General features: G+C 37.9%; 1 protein-coding gene across 7 annotated transcripts in view; it reads left to right on the top strand.

Annotated features, from left to right (window-relative positions):
* The window catches only part of ATG5 (autophagy related 5), a 136,568-nt gene that overhangs the window by 37,817 nt on the left and 77,941 nt on the right, over positions 1-20,810 (top strand). For 6 of the 7 annotated variants that reach the window (XM_025383540.1, XM_025383539.1, XM_025383535.1 and 3 more), the window contains one exon: positions 2,774-2,936. The exons of the other annotated variant lie outside the window; for it this stretch is intronic. In XM_025383540.1, coding sequence (XP_025239325.1) covers positions 2,774-2,936 — 163 coding nt within the window. The remainder of the gene's footprint in view (positions 1-2,773; positions 2,937-20,810) is intronic. 7 annotated transcript variants of the gene reach the window in all.

Genomic DNA, 20,810 nt, shown 5'->3' with positions numbered 1-20,810 from the left:
GAATTCACTCGATTTGACAAAGGATAGATATGAAAAGTATGAAAAGGCTACAATTAAAGTCATGCTACATGATGGTTTATTGAATGTTTTACTCTAAGATGAGGAAAAAGGCAAGGATGTCTGCTCAGTATAGGCACTTCTATAATGCATTGTATGTGTTCTTAACTTTGCTCTTAAAAATTGTGCAATGAAAACTACTGGACTTACGGGGGAAAGGGTTAGGGGCACAACATCCACAAACTTACACTGACAAAAAAACAGGAACCTAGTAAAAACCATACCACAGTTTTAACAGGTAAAATGTATGAGAAATGCATAAATACTACAATAAATATGGCATTTCATGTTGCAAAGACTGGAAGTTTGCTTGCAGAAATGGATATAGAAGACTTGCGCCATGACAGGTGAAGTGAAAGGAGGATTTTCTGATACCGAACAAGAAATTGTAGCACCTGATGTAGATGAATACAACTCATAACATGAATTGAAGTAGCTGGTCCATTTTGGAGGTGTGCACATGTGTGCATTGTATGTGTTCCCAGCTGATTAGTTTAGCTGGGTGAAATTTTCTGTTCACCTAGCATTTCTTGTGAACAATATTTACATATGCAACCATAAAATTCACATTATACTCAACTTCTTGCCTAGTAGTTGCTTTTAAACAAATGCGAAAATCTTAGTTCACAGAACATATATGAATTTACCAACAAACACATGAAAAGGCACTCAACATCTTTAGTCATCTTGGAAATGTAAATTAGAACCACAAAGAGACATTACATTACACTCACTAGAATGACTAAATGAAAAAGATTGACAGTAGCAAGTTTGAGGACACGGAGTAACCAGAACTCATACATTGCTAGTGGGAGTGTAACATCATACATCATGTTGAAAAATAGTTTGGCAGTTTTTAAGTAAAATTAGAATATACACTTACTCTGTGACCCAGCATTTCTTTTTCCAGCTGTATACCCAAGAAAGATGAAGACATGTGTCTATAAAAGACTTGTGTGTTAATGTTCATAGCAGCTTTTTAAATAATAGCCAGTATGTGGAAACAATCCCAGTGTCTATTAACAAGTTTTTAGATAAACAGATTGTGGTGTATTCATTAAATGGCATGCTACTCAGCAACAAAAAGGAATTAATTACTGATATGTTCAGTAACAGGAATGAATCTCAAAAATATTATGCTAAGTGAAAGATACTAAGTTACACAATACTGCAGTTCTGTTTATATGAGATTTTATTACAGGCAAAACTAATCTAGTGTTATATGTCATTATCAGTGATTTCTTGGGAAGGGAATGAGGGAACTGACTGCAAAGGGCACAGAGGACGTTTTGTGGGTGATGGTAATGCTCTGTACTTGGGCTGACAGTTACTCATTGTCAAAACTCATTTTATTGTACTCTTGATTTCTGCATTTGACTGCATGTGAATCATAAATTTGACTTATTAAAAAAGTATTGAGAGAGATGAGGAATGGTGTCTTTAATCGCTTTCTAATTCCTGCTTTCCATCAGTGTTTCATAGTCACTCAGGAGCTTCTTTCTTTATCTTTTCATTTCATTCTTTTTATGAAAGCTCCATGACAGGGATAATTGAATGTTGTTTATGAATACGGTAACCTGAGTAGGCTATATGCTATTTTTTTTGCCATTTTTACTTCTGTTTAAATGTATTAAAGTACATATAGGATAATAACTTTGTAAAATCATGTTTGAATATAATGATTATCTTAAATATTTAAGTCTTTGGAGGAAGTGATATTGTATAATGGTTAAAAGATAGGACTTAAGTCAAATTAGCCTTAAATCCTAGCTCCCTAGCAAGCTGAATGACACTTGCGACTTTAGATATTCCCTAACTTTAATTTTTTTATCTGTAAAATAGCAATAATAGTAATGTTTACCTCAAGTGTTGTGAGGATTAAATAAGATAATCCATATAAAAAGTTTTAATACAGTGTCACAGTAAGTGTTCAGTAACTGTTAGCTCTCATTATCTTTTTTTCAGTGAAAAGTGCATCAGTCGTTTCATTTACATAACTCTGTGTATGTCCAATGATCATTGCTTTAGCTGCCTAAAAGAACCAGTGAAGTTACAGAATGTAAATTTAGCTATTTGACTTTAAAATCTAGTTTTTAACAGCTTTATTGAGGTCTAATTGACTTATAGTAAGCTTTACCTATTCGAAGTGAGTAAGTGTATGCCACAATTTATATGTTCATTTACCTGTTGATATTTAGATTTGTTTTCTGTTTGGGGCTGTTACAAATAAAACTATTGTGAACATTCATGTAGCAAGTCCTTATATAGACATATACTTTCATTTCTCTTAGGTAGATGCCTAGTTGTGGAATGGCTGGGTCAGATGGTAGATGTCTGTTTACTATCCTTAAGAAACTACCAGACTTTTCCAAAGTGGTTATACTGTTTTACATTTCTGTTAGTACTGTGTGAGGGCTCCATTCCACATCTTTGCCAATACTTGGTATGGTCAGTTGAAAAGCTATTTTTCAGATTATTACCCTTTGATGCCTTTTTTCATGTTGTTATAAAACACGTAAGAATTATTTGGGAAAAGTACAAAATGGGCCAAATAGCTAAAGATTTTTAAGTTAAATTTAAAAGTATTTTGGGTTATTTTAGTGCTAGGAGATAGTTTACTAGAAATATTGGTAAACTGGGGGATATAGTTCTCTTTTAAGAGGTTAATTTTGTAATGTGTGTACCTGTTTTATATGTGTATTTTTTCCTTTGATAGAGTTTTCCAGAAAAAGACCTTCTGCACTGTCCATCTAAGGATGCAATTGAAGCTCATTTTATGTCATGTATGAAAGAAGCTGATGCTTTAAAACATAAAAGTCAAGTAATCAATGAAATGCAGAAAAAAGATCACAAGCAACTCTGGATGGGATTACAAAATGGTAAGCATAATAGTGTTTAATTTTAGAATACCACTTTATAAAATATGATACAGCCATAACCCTGTGAGTAATTGATACATTTTAGAATTGGTGGTACAAGTTTAAATTGTAGCCTCTGTTCCCAGATTTGTGCAGAGGCTACTTTTAGTCATCCCTTACATTCTACTCTTTTGGTGCCCCTCTGTTCATGGATTCTCTAGCATTAGACTGATTGCTTAGCCCCTAACATATGATATGTCATATAAACTTGGGTTTAGCTTCTGAAGGAAATGCCATTACTCTAGGGATGTGGTCTTTGATTCCTCAGGCGTGACCCTTCTGTGGTCACGATGGAAAATTCTGGGTGCGTACAAAGATACCTCCACATGTGTGGGGATTGAACTCCAACCTCTGATTTCTCAGGACAGTAGACTTGTTTTGTGCTTCAATTCCCTTTCTCCTTGCTATGGTTTAGAAAATACTCCCAAGGAAAAAGCTAAGTGGAATGTGGTGGTCATCTCTGTATCCCTCATGTTTTGGAGAATTTAAATAACTCTGTGATCTTGCCTGCATTGATCACCCTCTAGTGTTTTCAAACTGTTTTAGTACAGATAGTCCTCCCTTTACATGGTTCCAGTATGCATGAATTTCAGTTACTGTGGTTTAGTTAAGTAACACCAGGTCCTCAACTGTATAGTTCAAATTTCAATTACAGTGGTATATTGACTGCAGATAATTACATAAAATGCGAACTTTGTTGCTAGTTTAGTCCAGGAATCATTACATAACAACAGATGAGCTTATGATTAGTGATAAATTATGTCACTTCTTTCCATATCTGTCAGTGATTGGCCTCTCTATGTCTATTATTCATTTCACCCACAGATAGCAAAGCATGTAGTTGTGTTGCCTCCTTGTCTCCAGCAATAAACCCATGTAACATTTTATAACAATCGATAATTGAAAAAGGGAATTGGCCAAGAGAGATGTAAATCCAACAAAGAAACAAACTGATAATGTTGGGAATGAAATTTGAATAGAAAGAAAGGGGGTTATGGAAGCAATAGCTGACTTTGAAAATGTTGACATGGCTGCCCTTCAAGAGACTAGATTATGCAGCCAGGGGAACTTATTGAGGAACTTATATGCAGTAAAGGTGAACTTACTGGCATGAATAAGGAAAGTAGTTGTGACAAAAGGATGAAGCTGTCCCAAAGGAAGTGATGCTATAAAAAACTTCTTATTAAAGGAACTCTCAGATATTTTATGACATTGAAATACAAATAGTAAAATGTTAGAAGTTGATTAAAATGTAGAAAAAATGACTTCAATTCACCAAGACATGGGAAGGATGCTTGCCCATAAGTTATATGTTGAGAAAGCAAGCACTCTTCAAACTATAAGTTCTTAAGTTTTTACAAAGAAATAAAATACTTTTGGCTGGGTGTGGTGGCTCATGCCTGTAATCCCAGCATTCTTTAGGAGGCCCAACTGGGAGGATCATTTGAGGCTAGGAGTTGGAGACCAGCCTGGGCAACATAGCAAGACCTCATCACTACAAAAAAATTTTAAAATTAGCCAGGGCATGCTGGCATGTGCCCACAGTCCTAGGCAGGCTGAGGCAGGAGGATTGCTTGAGCCCAAGGAGTTCAAGGTTACAGTGAGCCATGATCGTGCCACCGCACTCCACCCTGAGTGACAGAGTGAGACCCTGTCTCTAAAAAAAATAAAATAAAATTTAAAAATAAAACACTTCAGTTCTCAATGTTTCTAATGTGTTAAATTATAATTGTACTAAATAAATATTAGGATTTCTTTTAACTTTTTATTTTTCAGTATACATTTATTGTGGTGGTTTGTTTTGTTTTGTTGAGACTAAGTTTCACTCTGTTACCCAGGCTGGAGTGCAGTGGTGCAATCGCAGCTCACTGCATCCTCCGCCTCCCAGGTTCAAGCAATTTTCATGTCTCAGCCTTCTGAGTAGCTGGGATTACAAGCATGTACCAACATGCACAGCTGATTTTGTATTTTTAGTAGAAACAGGGTTTTGCCATGTTGGCCAGGCTGGTCTCGAATTCCGGGCCTCAAGTGATCTGCCCACTTTGGCCTCCCAGAGTGCTGGGATTATAGGCATGAGCTACTGTGCTCAGCCTCTAGTGTATATTTATAATCAACAGTAAGAGTTTTTAAATGTTTTGACAAAATTTTTTAAAGATTGTGGAACAATCGTAATTTTCCCCATTAGTTATGAACATCACTTTGCTTAGTGTCAACTTGCATGATTACTTCTCCAGTCCCATCCTGCCATGCAGAGTGAGGGCATGTCCTGTAATTCCTCTATCTTCAACAGTGTTTTTGGCCAGGGAGTTAGTCCAGTAGATGTTCTTTCATGGCAATGACTAGAATAAAACAGAAGAAAACCTTCACCTGCCATAATTTTTAAAAAATGTGATCTAGTTTTAACTTTTGGACTATGCTGTTACCACATCAAATGGGTGTTTGTAGGTATTTAGTATTCGTTAAACTTTCATTATACAAAATTTAGGGCATTTCTGTGGTATCAAGAGCAAGTAAGACATGTATTTTATGATAATGTATACTGTAAATTACATTTTTTCATTTCTCATTTCTTTGTTTTAAATTTTTTAGATTTGACCTAGGTTACATGGAGTCACTCCTTACTTTCATATTTATACATCTGGCATTTCTCAACTAGATTATAAGCTTTGCAAAGTTAGGCACTAGGCCTCTTACCACATTTTTATTACTGAGTTCACAAACTCTTACGAAATGATTAAAATAATTTACACCTCCATAAGAAGGTGTACTGCCTTGTTTCTTGCTGGCGATTTGAAGATTAAATGATATTTTAGGAGACTTGTAAATAAGAAGGTAGCCTAAATAGAAGAAGATGAGGATCATGTAAAGAAAGAAGAATTTGAATTAACTTCACAATTGAAGTTAATAATTTAATTAGTTAAGTAGATGTTCTTAAAGTCTATTGTGAATGGCTGAGTCTTCTAAAAAGAACTCGAGGGTTCAGCAGAGGATTCTAAAAACGATTTGAATGTTTTATTTGCGGCATTGGAAGATTGGGTATGGAGGATAATGATTAGGCGTTAGAAGAACAAAGGCCTGGTTTTTAGTCTCCGGTCTTAGTAGTCCTTAGATCAAGTCAACTCCTTTGAGCTTCAGTTTCTTAATCTATAAAACGAGGATATCTGTTAGGTTTGCTTCATTGATATTTGTAGAGGCCTTATGAAACACCAATACAGTTTATGTGAAAGTATTTGAAAGGGAGTAAAGCAGTCTTGATGAAAAAAGAGTTAGTGAGAAGTCAGTTTTAGATTCCAGGACAGGGTTGGCAAATATGGTCATGGGCCAGCCACCTGTTTTTGTAAATAAAGATTTACTGGAACCCATCCACACTCATTCACTTATGTATTGTCGGTGGCTACTTTCGGTAGCAGAGTTAAATAATTATGAGACTATGTGGCCCACAAGCCTAACATACTTATTATCTGGCCTTTTAAGAAAATGCTTGTCAGCCCATAAAAGGTTGGTTGACCAAGCTACAGCTCATGTTTATCTTTCACCTGAAGTCTGACTCAAAATGTTACACATTCAGAACTGAGTGTAACAGAATGTAGCTGACTTACTCTAATAACTGCATTTATTACAATTTTTTTAGGCATAAAATTACTTTTTTTCTATTTCTGCCTGGGCTCATATTGTTTCTTGAGTATGTGACTGTTGTAAAGTTTCCTTTATTAAATTTTATTAAATTAATTTTAAAGCGACGTTTGATTAAATCCAACTTAAAATGATGTTTGGTTAAAATATACTTTATTCCATTTTGTTTTTTGTTATAAATTATTTTTGTAGCTATTATGTTTGGTTTTATTTGTGATGGTTATGATTAAGCTTACACTGCTATAATTGAGCTAACATACCTCTCCTAAGACTTTGAGTAGTCTTGTGAGAGATCTCCACAGCAAAGTCTAATGAGAGGTATGCTGTGGATACTGGAGTCCTTGGTACTGTATTTTCTGTTTATTCAGAATGAGAATATTCATTTCGGAAATCTTTAGCTCAGTAAATGTTGCTTGTAGAAAATATATTTTGGAGTAAAATACTGAATGTTAATTAACATAAATGGGTAAATGGTGGATGTTTTCTATTCTGTTTCCTTTATCAGGAATACTTTTTCCCCTTTAACTCGTAATCATGTTTTAATGCTCATCTCAGTTGTCACTTTCTATAAGAAGCTTTCCTTCTTTTATTGTTTTAGTCAACAGACATTTATTGAGCACCTAATGTATATCTGACATTATGCTAGCAGCTAGTGATCATCCAGCACTGATGGGACAAACATGGCTCCTGGCTTCACAGAGCTTTGTAGAAAAGTGGAGGCAGAACTGTTAATGCTTTCAGCTATCATGACTTTTTGTCCATTTATGCAATTTTTTCTCTTGTATTTTGTCACACTCTGGTATAGTTATATGGTTTATGTATTTTGCTGGCATATCAATTAGCCTAGTTGGGGTATGTCCTACATTTTTGTATCCCCAGCACCTACTGTGTGGTCTTTGGCAAGTGTAGAGAAACTAAATATTAACTGCATGACTTCTTTATTTTATTCCTTTCTAATACTAACAGAAAATAATATTAACAATTTTTCATTAATAGTTTCCTATTAAAATAAACTAAAGGAAGTGTCTTGTTTGAATTTATTTATGGAATTGGATTTTATGTAGAGTTTTTTCCTCCAAAAGAAGTTTTTATTAATTTGTGAAGTCAGAGATATTAAACTTTTCTGTTAGTGCAGTTGTCAATTTCTCAATATTGTGACATAACAGATGGCACATTTATTTCATTTAGAACTGCACCTGTAGATTATAACAGCTAAACAACAATTTAAACAATTTTTGAATACTTTCAAATGCTAATTTTAATTTCTCAGAACTCTGTGAAAGAGAAATAAGAAAAGCTTATGAAACCAAGAAAACTCATTTAGGACATACTGTGCCTTTCAGTGTTTTTTTATGAGTTTTCATTTTATGTACAAAAATGTTTAACCTCTGTGAAATAAGGTTAACAGCCACAAGAAAGAAAAGAAAGTAGCATTTTTATTTATGAGCAGTTGTTACTACAAGTGCAGGCGATTATGTATTTAATATCAAGTTGTTTTTCTTATAAGCCAGTGATTTGAGGAAATCTATAAAAAATATTTTTGCCATAACTTAGTTTCTTGCTTTTCGGAGTATACAATCTAAAAAAGGTGGGGAGGGTTGGCATTAGATACATTCTGTAAACTTGCAAATAAAGGCCAGGTTTAACTGCTAATATGTTAAAAGTGTACACTGTTTCTAAAATTTGGTTAGGCTTTTTCAACTAATTAATATTTTAGACACATTAATTATTTGATAGTGTGCCATTTTAACTTAAAACTGCTTTCTAAGAGGAGATGGTGATTAGCTAATGGTAATTTTATAGCAAGTCACAACATTTGGAAGATACTTTTGTTTGGTAGGTAACATAAAAGTTAAATGCAGCGGTTCCAGCTCTTTGGAGGTTTGTGTGATAGAGACAGGTGGGTTGTCATTGCATTGCCTTGTTTTTACTACTTCTGCTTATAGTAGAGTAAGTATCGGACTGAAAATCTGTTGTTCTGAGATGGATCACCAGACCTGATCTATTTACTTATTGCTGTGTCTCTCATCAGTTGTATGATCATGGCAGGTCACTTTTCTCTCTAAGCTGGACTTTTCTTTCTTTTCTTTTCTATCCCTTCTCCAACTCCCTTCCCTCCCCCTAGGCGATGTCTGTAAAGCTGGAGTTTTATTACAAATACGAAGGTGGTAATACCTCATAAGACTCGGATTCAAGGATTTTAAAGCAACAATCACATGCACTTTAATTCTGATGATAGATGTTTTCAGTTCATTTCAAAAGAACTTCTGGATGAATAATTTTTATTGTTCTCCTATCCCCCTCCTTCTCAGACTTCTTTTTAAGCAGGACTTACTAGATAGAAGGAAATAGATAACTTTCTAGAAGTAACTGTGGTAACATAGAAAAACTACTAAAACAGAAACAAGAGTTTTTAGACTTAATGCAGCTACTACCTGTCTGTGTATCTATGTTGAGTCTTTAATTTCTATGATTTTTGTTACAGTGTCAGGTTCTGTTCTAGTTGTAGGTGGTATAAAAGTAGATTCCTAAGTAGAACTGTGGGAGGCATAACTATCTCTTCCTTGTACCTTTTTTCTCATTGAAAGATTGATATTGGATAAGCTTCCTTTTTTACAGTCTTTAGCAAAATTCAGATTTTTATCAGTCTTTGGGACACTGAGATTACATTGTATAAATAAGAGCAAAGAAAATAGTAGAATGAATCTCTATCAGTCACTCAGCCTCATCTGTTACTAGTATATGGCCAGTGTTGTTTCATCTATTATTTTTCATTCCTTGTCTATGTGAGTTTTTGGAAATTTTTGTTCGTTCTTCCATTGCCACAAATATTTCTCACAGATTTTATGGTCTTGTGTTTAATCAGGTCTTGGCAGCAACATTCATTGTCTTTGATCTTCATGGCTGCAAATTCAATCTTCATTATGGGAGAATCATGCCCGGACGGTAGTAGTGTGGATTAGCTAGCCAATATAAGAACCTACTATGTGCCAGCCTCTGTGCTAAGCACAGGGGACACTGGGTAGATGTGACAGGCACGATTCCTTCCCTCTGAATGTGTAGGGTAGCAGAGGAGCCAGGCATTAAACAGATCGCTTTTATGTAATTGTTACATTTATAACTGGAGTTGTACAGGAAGGAGGAAGGGCTAGAGAGAGTGGTGTGGTGGTGGTGAAAGTTGTTTCAGGCTGAAGGAATGATCTGGGCTAGGCTCAGAAGCAAAGAGCCTGCTAAGTTCTGAGAGCTGACTAGAGTGTGATGATCAAGATTGAGAGTGGTAAGGTGGAAGTCAGGCAGAGACCCTGCCTATTCAGGGCTTTATAGGCCATTTTAACAGTATTGAACTTAATCCCTGGCAGGAGGAACAGAGAGTGGGATGGTAGGAGACCAGTGAAACATTTTAAGCAGACCTATAACAGAATCAGATTTCCCTTTTTAAGACATCCCTTTGACTGCAGTATGGTTAATGAATTAGAAAGAAGCAAATGGGAATTGAAAAGGACCAAGTGGGAGTCTATACCAGTGGTCAAAGCAGAGATGGTGGTATGTGTTATGTGTCCTATGATGATGAGTGCCATGAGAGAAAAAGCAAAGGAAGATAAGAAAGGACTTTGTTGGGAAAGGGCGTTGTTATTTTAAATACGAGGGTCAGCGGTGGCTCAAGCCTGTAATCCCAGCACTTTGGGAGGCCGAGACGGGCGGATCACGAGGTCAGGAGATCGAGACCATCCTGGCTGACACGGTGAAACCCCGTCTCTACTAAAAAATACAAAAAAAAAAACTTAGCCGGGCGAGGTGGCGGGCGCCTGTAGTCCCAGCTACTCGGGAGGCTGAGGCAGGAGAATGGCGTAAACCCAGGAGGTGGAGCTTGCAGTGAGCTGAGATCCGGCCACTGCACTCCAGCCTGGGCGACAGAGCGAGACTCCGTCTCAAAAAAAAAAAAAAAATACGAGGGTCAGGGAAGTCCTCACTGATTGGACGACATTAAATGTCACTGAAGTGGGAATATTTTAGGCACTTCCAGAGAACTAATCCTATGCATAGCTTTTAAAGGTGTAGATAAACACAGGTTTATCTTCAAGGATACCTTTCTCTATTGCCCACTTTTTTTTTTTTTTAAGCATTCTGTATAGCAAAAATGGCACTTGTCTATATCTGGTTATTTTCATAAGCCTTGTGGGACACAAAGCATTTTTTTGGCAGTTGGTTTTATGCTGTTTGCAGTTAGCAATTATCATGTCTTGGATAAACTTCATTGGCTATGATACTGCCACTACACAAAGCTTCATTTACACTATTTTGAAAGCAGTAAAGTGCTGAGAATATTGACCAATTAGAATTGGACCTGTTTACATTAAGGTGATTAGGGAAGACCTCTGATTATTTTTTCACAGTCTGGTGGCTAGAGAGTCCAAGACAAAGATGCCTGCAATTTCAGTGTGTGACGGGGGCCTACTTCCTGATTCATAGCTATCTTCTCTTTGTATCCTCACAGAGTAAAACAGAGCAAGAGCTTTCTCTGGGGTCTGTTTTCTAGAGACAGTAATTCCATTTATGAGGACTCCGCCCTTATGACCTAATCAGCTCCCAAAGGCCCCACCACCTTATCCATCATGTTGGAGGTTAGAGTTTCAACATGAATTATAGGGCGATGTAAACATTCAGTCCACAATGGGTATGTTTTGAGAAGTTAAAAGAAGATAAACATGTCTTAGGTGTAGTGACTGAGGAGGAAGTGTGGCCCGAGATGAGTTTGGAGAGATGAGAAAGAACCAAATTATCTAAGGCCTGTAGGTCAAGGAAAACAATTTGGATTTTAAGCCATTGGAAGACTTTTAAGCAGGGGAGTGATGAGATATAGAATATGATATAAGAGCTGTTCAATGTAGAATGGAATAGGAGTCAAGAATGAAAGTGGCTCTAGTAAAATAATGCATTGTATTACAATATTATTTATCTTGAAAAAAAAGAATATGGTGATATTTAGGGTGATGATGGGAGAGATGGAGAAAAGTCAATAAATTTGGGGTTTTAGAGGTAGATTGGCAGAGCCTGTTGTTAGGCTGGATGTAGAGGATGGGTTAAAAACAAGGAAAGAATTATTCCTGGGTTATGATTTGGGCAGCTGCATGGAGAGTGGTGCTTTATACTGAGATATGAAATATTAGATAGAGAATGAGATGGGAAGTAAAGCCTATTTGAGAGGCCATCTTGGAGGCCAGAAGTTTGAGATGTCTAATGAGGCATTCATGTAGAGATACGCTGAATTAGATTTTGCTGAAATTAAATATTGTGAGTGTGGGACAGCAGATGGAGAATGCAGAATAGAATAGAATCTAATGCCGCAGCTTCTAGTTTCATACTGTGTTTACTTTCCCAATTAGTATGGGAATTTTAGCTTCAAGAATATGGCGGTGAATGTGTCACAGTGATACAAAGCAATGAAATATGGAGCCACCTCATTTATGTTTGCTTTTTTTGTACATACAGCTGAGCTAATTAGGTCATTTTTGTTATTATAATTATTTGCCTGTAGTACGTTTTGCAGGAAGGTGAATTACTCCAACCTGAAACTCTGTGTGTGGCATTTAAGAATCTACAACTTCATGAGAAAGTTGCTTAAAGCAAATTTGTAACCTATTTGAGCATTCAATTAAGTTTTACTACAGAACAAACAAGCATTTTACTATATATTATGTGTTTTAAATCAATCTATTGGTGTTCTTTCTGTAATTAAAAATAATGGTGAGATTTTTAGAGTTCGTGCATTTGCATTTTAATATAAAGCATTAAAAAATTTGCTAAGCTTCTGGTGAAAGATTGCTCCTGAAATTACATGATTTAAATGAATAAATTAATTTTGTAATAATTTGGATTATAGCCTCCTACAGTGCTTTGGGTAGACTTGGCAGTGAGTATCATGGATAATAAAACTTGGCGAAACATTTAGGCAGTTATTTCGCAGTGCACTGCAGATTATACTAACATTGTTGGAGAAAGTGAGTCCATTAATAACAGTGGATTGTCATGATAAAGAATACATTTTTGCGTATGAGATTCAGTTGATAAATGTATAAATCTGTATGGCTAGGTCGGTACTTCAGTTTGTACTCTGATTAGTAATCAAATATTTTTAGTGACACTTTATAAGAATTCAAAGGCTTAATTTTATGCACTTTTAAAATTTCAGATCATCTAGAGTAAAATGACCATCATATCTTTTATTTTATATTTGGTCTGCTTTAATGAATTTTAAAAAATATGTGCCTTCTAAGATACTGTCTTTTTTTAATATATAAGTAAAGTTTGGGAAGGCACAAAAAATTTTTTCCTTATGAATGTTGATACACTGTGTAGAGGAAATTCAGACAGACATCTCTCTGATCCATGATTCTAATTCTTGGAGTCATGACCTATCATTACGATTTGAATTTACAGCATGATTCCTCTTTTCTCTTAAAAAAATTATACCAGATACACCCACATATATACATACACACTAGTATTTATAGATAAACTTACTTTTCAAGTATTTTTTTTGTTTTGTTTTGAAGCTGCTTTTTTTTTTTTTGAGATGGAGTCTCGCTCTGTTGCCAGGCTAGAGTGCAGTGGCACGATCTCATTTCACTGCTACCTCCACCTCTTAGGTTCAAGCAATTCTTCTGCCTCAGCCTTCTGAGTAGCTAGGTCTACAGGTGCGTGCCACCACGGCTGGCTAATTTTTGTATTTTTACTAGAGATGGGATTTCACCATCTTGGCCGGGATAGTCTTGATCTCCTTACCTCATGATCCCCCATCTCAGCCTCCCAAAGTGCTGGGATTGCAGCGTGAGTCACCATGCCTGTCCCCGCCGCCCGTTTTTTATTTTTTAAGAGAAGTGTCATCATGTTGCCCAGGCTGGTCTCAAACTCCTGGAGTCAAGTGATCCTTCCATCTTGGCCTCCCAAAGTGCTAGGATTGTAGGCATGAGCCACTGCACCAGGCCTGTTTTGAAACCTTTTAAGATTCTCTTTAAGAGAATAGAAAACTTTTATTTTATTTTACTTTAAGTTCTGGGATACATGTGCAGAAGGTACAGGTTTATTACACAGGTATACATGTGCCATGGTGGTTTGCTGCACCTAGCAACCTGTCATCTAGGTTTTAAGCCTCGCACACATTAGGTATTTGTCCTAATGTTCTTCCTCTGCTTGCCCCCGACCCACCTGCAAGCCCTAGTGTGTGATGTTCCCCTCCCTGTGTCCCATGTGTTCTTATTGTTCACACTCAGCTCCCACTAATGAGTGAGAATATGCGGTATTTGGTTTTCTGTTCCTGTGTTAGTTTGCTGAGGATAATGGCTTCTAGCTTCATTCATGTCTCTGCAAAGGACACAGAATCATTCTTTTTTTATGGCTGCATAGTATTCCATGGTATATATGTGCCACATTTTCTTTATCCAGTCTAACATTGATGGGCATTTGGGTTGGTTCCAAGTCTTTGCTATTATAAATAGTGCTGCAGTAAACATACGTTTGCATGTGTCTTTATAGTAGAATGATTTATAATCCTTTGGGTATATACTCAGTAATGGGATTGCTGGGTCAAATGGTATTTCTGGCTCTAGATTCTTGAGGAATTGCCACACTGTCTTCCACAATGGTTGAACTAATTTACACTCACACCAGCAGTGTAAAAGTGTTCCTATTTCCAATGGTTGAACTAATTTACACTCACACCAGCAGTGTAAAAGTGTTCCTATTTCTCCACAACCTTGCCAGCATCTGTTGTTTCCTGACTTTTTAATAATCGCTGTTCTAACGGTGTAAGATAGTATCTCATTGTGGTTTTGATTTGCATTTCTCTAATGATCAGTGATGATGAGCTTTTTTTCATATGTTTATTGGCCACATAAATGTCTTCTTTTGAGAAATGTCTGCTCATATCCTTCACCCACTTTTTGATGGGGTTGTTTTTTTCTTGTAAATTTGTTTAAGTTCCTTGTAGATTCTAGATCTACCTTTGTCTGATGGGTAGATTGCAAAAATTTTCTCCCATTCTCTAGGCTGCCTGTTCACTCTGATGATAGTTTCTTTTGCTGTGCAGAAGCTCTTTAGTTTGATTAGATCCCATTTGTCAATTTTGGCTTTTGTTGCTATTGCTTTTGGTGTTTTAGTCATGAAGTCTTTTCTCATGCCTATGTCCTGAATGGTATTACCTAGGTTTTCTTCTAGGGTTTTTATGGTTTTGGATTTGACATTTAAGTCTTTAGTCCATCTTGAGTTAATTTTTGTATAAGATGTAAGGAATGGGTCCAGTTCCTGTTTTCTGCATATGGCTAGCCAGTTTTCCCAGAACCATTAATTAAATACGAAATCCTTTCCCCATTGCTTGTTTTTGTCTGGTTTGTCGAAGATCAGATGGTTGTAGATGTGTGGTGTTATTTCTGAGGTCTCTCTTCTGTTCCATTGGTCTATATATCTGTTTTGGTACCAGTACCATACTGTTTTGGTTACTGTAGCCTTGTAGTGTAGTTTGAAGTCAGGTAGTGTGATGCCTCCAGCTTCGTTCTTTTTGCTTAGCATTGTCTTGGCTATATGGGCTCTTTTTTCATTCCATATGAAATTCAAAGTAGTTTTTTTGTAATTCTGTGGAGAAAGTCAGTGGTAGCTTGATGGGAATAGTGTTGAATCTATAAATTACTTTGGGCAGTATGGCCATTTTCATGATATTGATTCTTCCTATCCATGAGCATGGAATGTTTTTCCATTTGTTTGTGTTCTCTCTTATTTCATTGAGCAGTGGTTTACAGTTTTCCTTGAAGAGGTCCTTCACGTCCCTCGTAAGTTGGATTCCTAGGTATTTCATTGTCTTTGTAGCAGTTGTGAATGGGAGTTCACTCATGATTTGTCCCTCTGCTTGTCTGTTTGCGGTGTATAGGAATGCTTTTGATTTTTGCAAATAGATTTTGTATCCAGAGACTTTGCTGAAGTTGCTTATCAGCTTAAGGAGTTTTTGGGCTGAGACGATGGAGTTTTCTAAATATACAATCATGTCATATGTAAACAGAGACAATTTGACTTCCTATTTGAATACCCTTTATTTTTTCTCTTGCCTGATTGCCCTGGCCAGAACTTCCAATACTATGTTGAATAGGAGTGGTGAGAGAGAGCATACTTGCCTTGTGGCAGTTTTCAAAGGGAATGCTTCCAGCTTTTGCCCATTCAGTACGATATTGACTATGGGTTTGTCATAAATAGCTCTTGTTATTTTGAGATATGTTCCATCAATACCTAGCTTACTGAGAGTTTTTAGCATGAAGGGATGTTGAACTTTATTAAAGGCCTTTTCTGCATCTGTTGAGAGAATCATGTGGTTTTTGTCATTTGTTCTGTTTATGTGATGGATTACGTTTATTGATATGCATGTGTTGAATCAGCCTTGCATCCCAGGGATGAAGCCGACATGATCGTGGTGGATAAGCTTTTTGGTGTGCTGCTGGATTCAGTTTGCAAGTATTTTCTTGAGGATTTTTGCGTCGATGTTCATCAGGCATATTGGCCTGAAATTTTCTTTTTTTGTTTTGTCTCTGCCAGGTTTTGGTATCATAAAATGAGTTAGGGCCCCATAAAATGAGTTAGGGAGGATAATTTCTATTATTTGGAATAGTTTCAGAAGGAATGGTACCAGTTCCTCTTTGTACCTCTGGTAGAATTCGGCTGTGAATCCGTCTGGCTTTTTTTGGTTGGTAGGCTATTAATTACTGCCTCAATTTCAGAACTTGTTATTGTTCTATTTAGGGATTCAACTTCTTCTGGTTTGGTCTTGGGAGGGTGTATGTGTCCAGGAATTTATCCATTTGTTCTAGAATTTCTAGCTTATTTGCATAGAGGTGTTTATAATATTCTCTGATGATGGTTTGTATTTTTGTGAGATCAGTGGTGATATCCCCTTTATCATTTTTTATTGTGTCTATTTGATTCTTCTCTTTTCTTCTTTATTAGTCTAGCTAGTGGTCTATTTTGTTAATCTTTTCAAAAAACCAGCTCCTGGATTCATTGATTTTTTTTTGAGGGTTTTTCATGTCTCCGTCTCCTTCAGTTCTGCTCTGATGTTAATTATTTTTGACTTCTGCTAGCTTTTGAATTCGTTTGCTCTTGCTTCTCTGATTCTTTTGATTGTGATGTTAGGGTGTCGATTTTAGGTCTTTCCAGCTGTCTGATGTGGGCATTTAGTGCTATAAATTTCCCTGTTAACACTGCTTTAGGTGTGTCCCAGAGATTCTGGTACATTGTCTCTTTTTTCTCATTGTTTTCAAAGCACTTACTGATTTCTGCCTTCGTTTCGTTATTTACCCAGTAGTCATTCAGGAGCAGGTTGTTCAGGTTCCGTGTAGTTGGGTGGTTTTGAGTGAGTTTCTTAATCCTGAGTTCCAATTTGATTGCACTGTGGTCTTAGAGACTGTTTATTATGATTTCCATTATTTTGCATTTGCAGAGGAGTGCTTTACTTCCAATTATGTGGTCGATTTTTAGGATATGCGTGCTATGTGGTGCTGAGAAGAATGTGTATTCTGTTGATTTGGGATGGAGAGTTCTGTAGATGTCTATTAGGTCCACTTGGTTCAGAGCTGAGTTCAAGTCCTGAATATCCTTGTTAATTTTCTGTCTCGTTGATCTGTCTAATATTGATAGTGGGCGTTAAAATCCCCCACTATTACTGTGTGGGAGTTCAAGTCTCTTTGTAGGTCTTGAAGAACTTGTTTTATGAATCTGGGTGTTCCTGTATTGGGTGCACATATATTTAGGATAGCTAGCTCTCCTTGTTGCATTGATCCCTTTGCCATTATGTAATGCCCTTCTTTGTCTTTTTTGATCTTTGTTGGTTTAAAGTCTGTTTATCAGAGACTAGGATTGCAACCCCTGCTTTTTTTTTGCTTTCCATTAGCTTGGTAAATATTCCTCCATCTCTTTATTTTGAACCTATGTGTGTCTTCCCTCGTGAGATGGGTCTCCTGAATATAGTACACCGATGGGTCTTGACGGTTTATCCAGTTTGCCAGTCTGTGTCTTTTAATTGGGGCATTTATCCCATTTACATTTAAGGTTAATATTGTTATGTGTGAATTTGATCCTGCCATCACGATGCTAGCTGGTTATTTTGCTCATTAGTTGATGCAGTTTTTTCGTAGTGTTGTTGGTCTTTATATTTTGGTGTGTTTTTTGCAGGGGCTGTAACTGGTTTTTCCTTTCCACATTTAGTGCTTCCTTCAGGAGCTCTTGTAAGGCAGGCCTGGTGATGACAAAATCCCTTAGCATTTGCTTGTCTCTAAAGTCTCCTTCTCTTATGAAGCTTAGTTTGGCTGGATATGAAATTCTGAGTTGAAAATTCTTTTCTTTAAGAATGTTGAATATATTGGTCCCCACTCTATTCTGTCATATAGAGTTTCTGCAGAGAGATCTGCTGTTAGTCTGATGCGCTTCCCCTTGTAGGAAACCTAACCTTTCTCTCTGGCTGCCCTTAACATTTTTTCATTCATTTTAGCCTCGGAGAATCTGACGATTTTGTGTCTTGGGGTTGCTCTTCTTTAGGAGTATCTTAGTGTTGTTCTCTGTATTTCCTGAATTTGAATGTTGGCCTGTCTTGCTAGGTGGGGAAAGTTCTCCTGAATAATACCCTGAAGTGTGTTTTCCAACTTGGTTCCATTCTCCCCATCACTTTCAGGTACACCAGTCTTAAGTTTGGTCTTTTCACATAGTGCCATATTTCTTGGAGGCTTCATTCGTTCCTTTTTATTCTTTTTTCTCTAATCTTGTGTTCACACCTTATTTTATAAGTTGGTCTTCAATCTCTGATAATTTCACTTGATCAATTTGGTTATTGATACTTGTATATGCTTCACGAAGTTCTTGTGCTGTTTTTCAGCTCCATCAGGTCATTTATGTTCCTCTGAAAACTGGTTATTCTAGTTAGCATTTCCTGTAACCTTTTATCAGGGTTCTTAGCTTTCTTCCATTGGGTGAGAACATGCTCCTTTAGCTCAGAGGAGTTTGTTATTACCCACCTTCTGAAGCCTTCTTCTGTCAATTCATCAACCTCATTCTCCATCCAGTTTTGTGCCCTTGCTGGAGAGGAGTTGCGATCATTTGAAGAAGAGGCATTCTGTTTTTTTAAATTTTCAGCATTTTTGCTGTTTGGTTTTTTTTTTTTCTTTCCATCTTCGTGGATTTATCTACCTTTGATCTTGGAGGCTAATAACCTTTGGATGAGGTTTTTTTTGTGGGGTCCTTTATATTGATGTTGTTGCTTTCTGTTTGTTAGTTTTTCTTCTAATAGTCCAGCCCCTCTTCTGCAGGTCTGCTGCAGTTTGCTGGAGGTCCACTCCAGACCCTGTTCACCTGGGTATCACCAGTGGAGGCTGTAGAACAGCAAAGATTGCTGCCTGCTGCTTCCTCTGGAAGCTCGCTCCCAGAGGGGCACCGGCCTGATACCAGCCGGAGCTCTCTTGTATGAGGTGTCTGTTGACTCCTGTTGGGAGGCACGGGGATCAGAGACCCACTTGAGGCAGTCTGTTCTTAGCAGAGCTGGTGTGCTGTGCTGGGAGAATCCCTCTTGTTAGGATCAGCTGCTCTCTTCAGAGTCGGCAGGCAGGAATGATTAAATCCACTGAAGCTGCGCCCACAGCCGCCGCTTCCCCCAGGTGCTGTGTCCCAGGGAGATGGGGGTTTTGTCTGTAAGCCCCTGACTGGGACCGTTACCTTTCCTTCAGAGATGCCCTGCCCAATGAGGAGGAATCTAGAGAAGCACTCTGCCACAGCCACTTTGCTGGACTGTGGTGAATTCCGCTCAGTCCAGACCTCCCAGACTCCTTAGCACTGTCAGGGGAAAACCGCCTACTAAAGCCTCAGTAATGGCAGATGCCCCTCCCCCCACCAAGCTCGATCATCCCAGGTCAACTTCAGACTGCTGTGCTGGCAGTGAGAATTTCAAGCCAGTAGTTCTTAGCTTGCTGGGCTCCATAGGAGTGGGACCTGCTGAGCGAGACCACTTGGCTCCCTGGCTTTGGCCCCCTTTCCAGGGGAGTGAATGGTTCTGTCTTGCTGGGGTTCCAGGAGGCACTGAAGTGTGAAAAAGACTCCTGCAGCTAGTTTAGTGTCTGCCCAAATGGCTGCCCAGTTTTGTGCTTGAAACCCAGGGCCCTGGTGGTATAGGCTACACAAGGGAATCTCCTGATCTGCAGATTACAGAAACCATGGGAGAACTGTAGTAACCCAGCTGGGTAGCATAGTACCTCACGGCTTCCCTTGGCTTGGGGAGGGAGGCTCCCCAGCTTCTCGCACATCCTGGATGAAGGAATGCCCCACCCTGCTTCTGGTCGCCCTCCATGGGTTAGATCCACTGCCTAACCAGTCCCAAGAAGATGACCTGAATACCTCAGCTGGAAATGCAGAAATCACCTGCCGCCTTCTGCGTTGGTCTGGCTGGGAGCTGCAGACCGGAGCTGTTCCTATTCAACCATCTTGTCAACTCGAGAATGGAAAACTTTTTAAGAACTTTGTGATTTTCTTTAAGAGAATGGAAAACTTTAGATGTACTTACTTTTCTAATCCTTTTTTGTTTTGTCCATTAGCTTCTCATCACCTTTCTGTAGATCAGTGTTTCCCAAAGTATGCCAAAAGCAGTAGCGTTACTTGGGAACTGATTAGAAATGTACCCTAGGCCAGTCAGGTGCAGTGGCTTATGCCTGTAATCCCAGCACTTTGGGAGGCCGAGGTGGGTAGATCACCAGGTCAGGAGTTCAAGACCAGCCTGACCAACATGGTGAAACCCCGTCTTTACTAAAAATATAAAAATTTAGGTGTGGCGCACGCCTCTAATCCTAGCTACTCAGGAGGCTGAGGCAGGAGAATCACTTGAACCTGGGAGACAGAGGTTGCAGTGAGTCGAGATCATGCCACTGCACTCCAGCCTGGGTGACAGAGTGAGACTCCGTCTCAAAAAAAAAAAAAAAAAAAAAAAAGAAATGTGCCCTGGACCAACTGAATCAGAAACTCTGGGTAAGTCCCAGCAGCCTGTTTCAGCAAGTCTTCCAGAAGGTTTTGACTCACTAAAGTTTGAAAACCAGTCCTGTGGAGCAGGGTTTCTCAACCTCTGCACTGTTGACTTTTTGGACTGGATAATTCTTTGATGTGGCTGTGAGGGTTGGGGCTGTCCTGTGCATC

This window comes from Theropithecus gelada, chromosome 4, assembly GCF_003255815.1.
Source record: "Theropithecus gelada isolate Dixy chromosome 4, Tgel_1.0, whole genome shotgun sequence".
In the NCBI taxonomy this organism is placed as follows: Eukaryota; Metazoa; Chordata; class Mammalia; order Primates; family Cercopithecidae; genus Theropithecus; species Theropithecus gelada.
The sequence above is the reverse complement of the archived record's forward strand: the minus strand, read 5'-3'. Positions and strand labels throughout refer to the sequence as shown.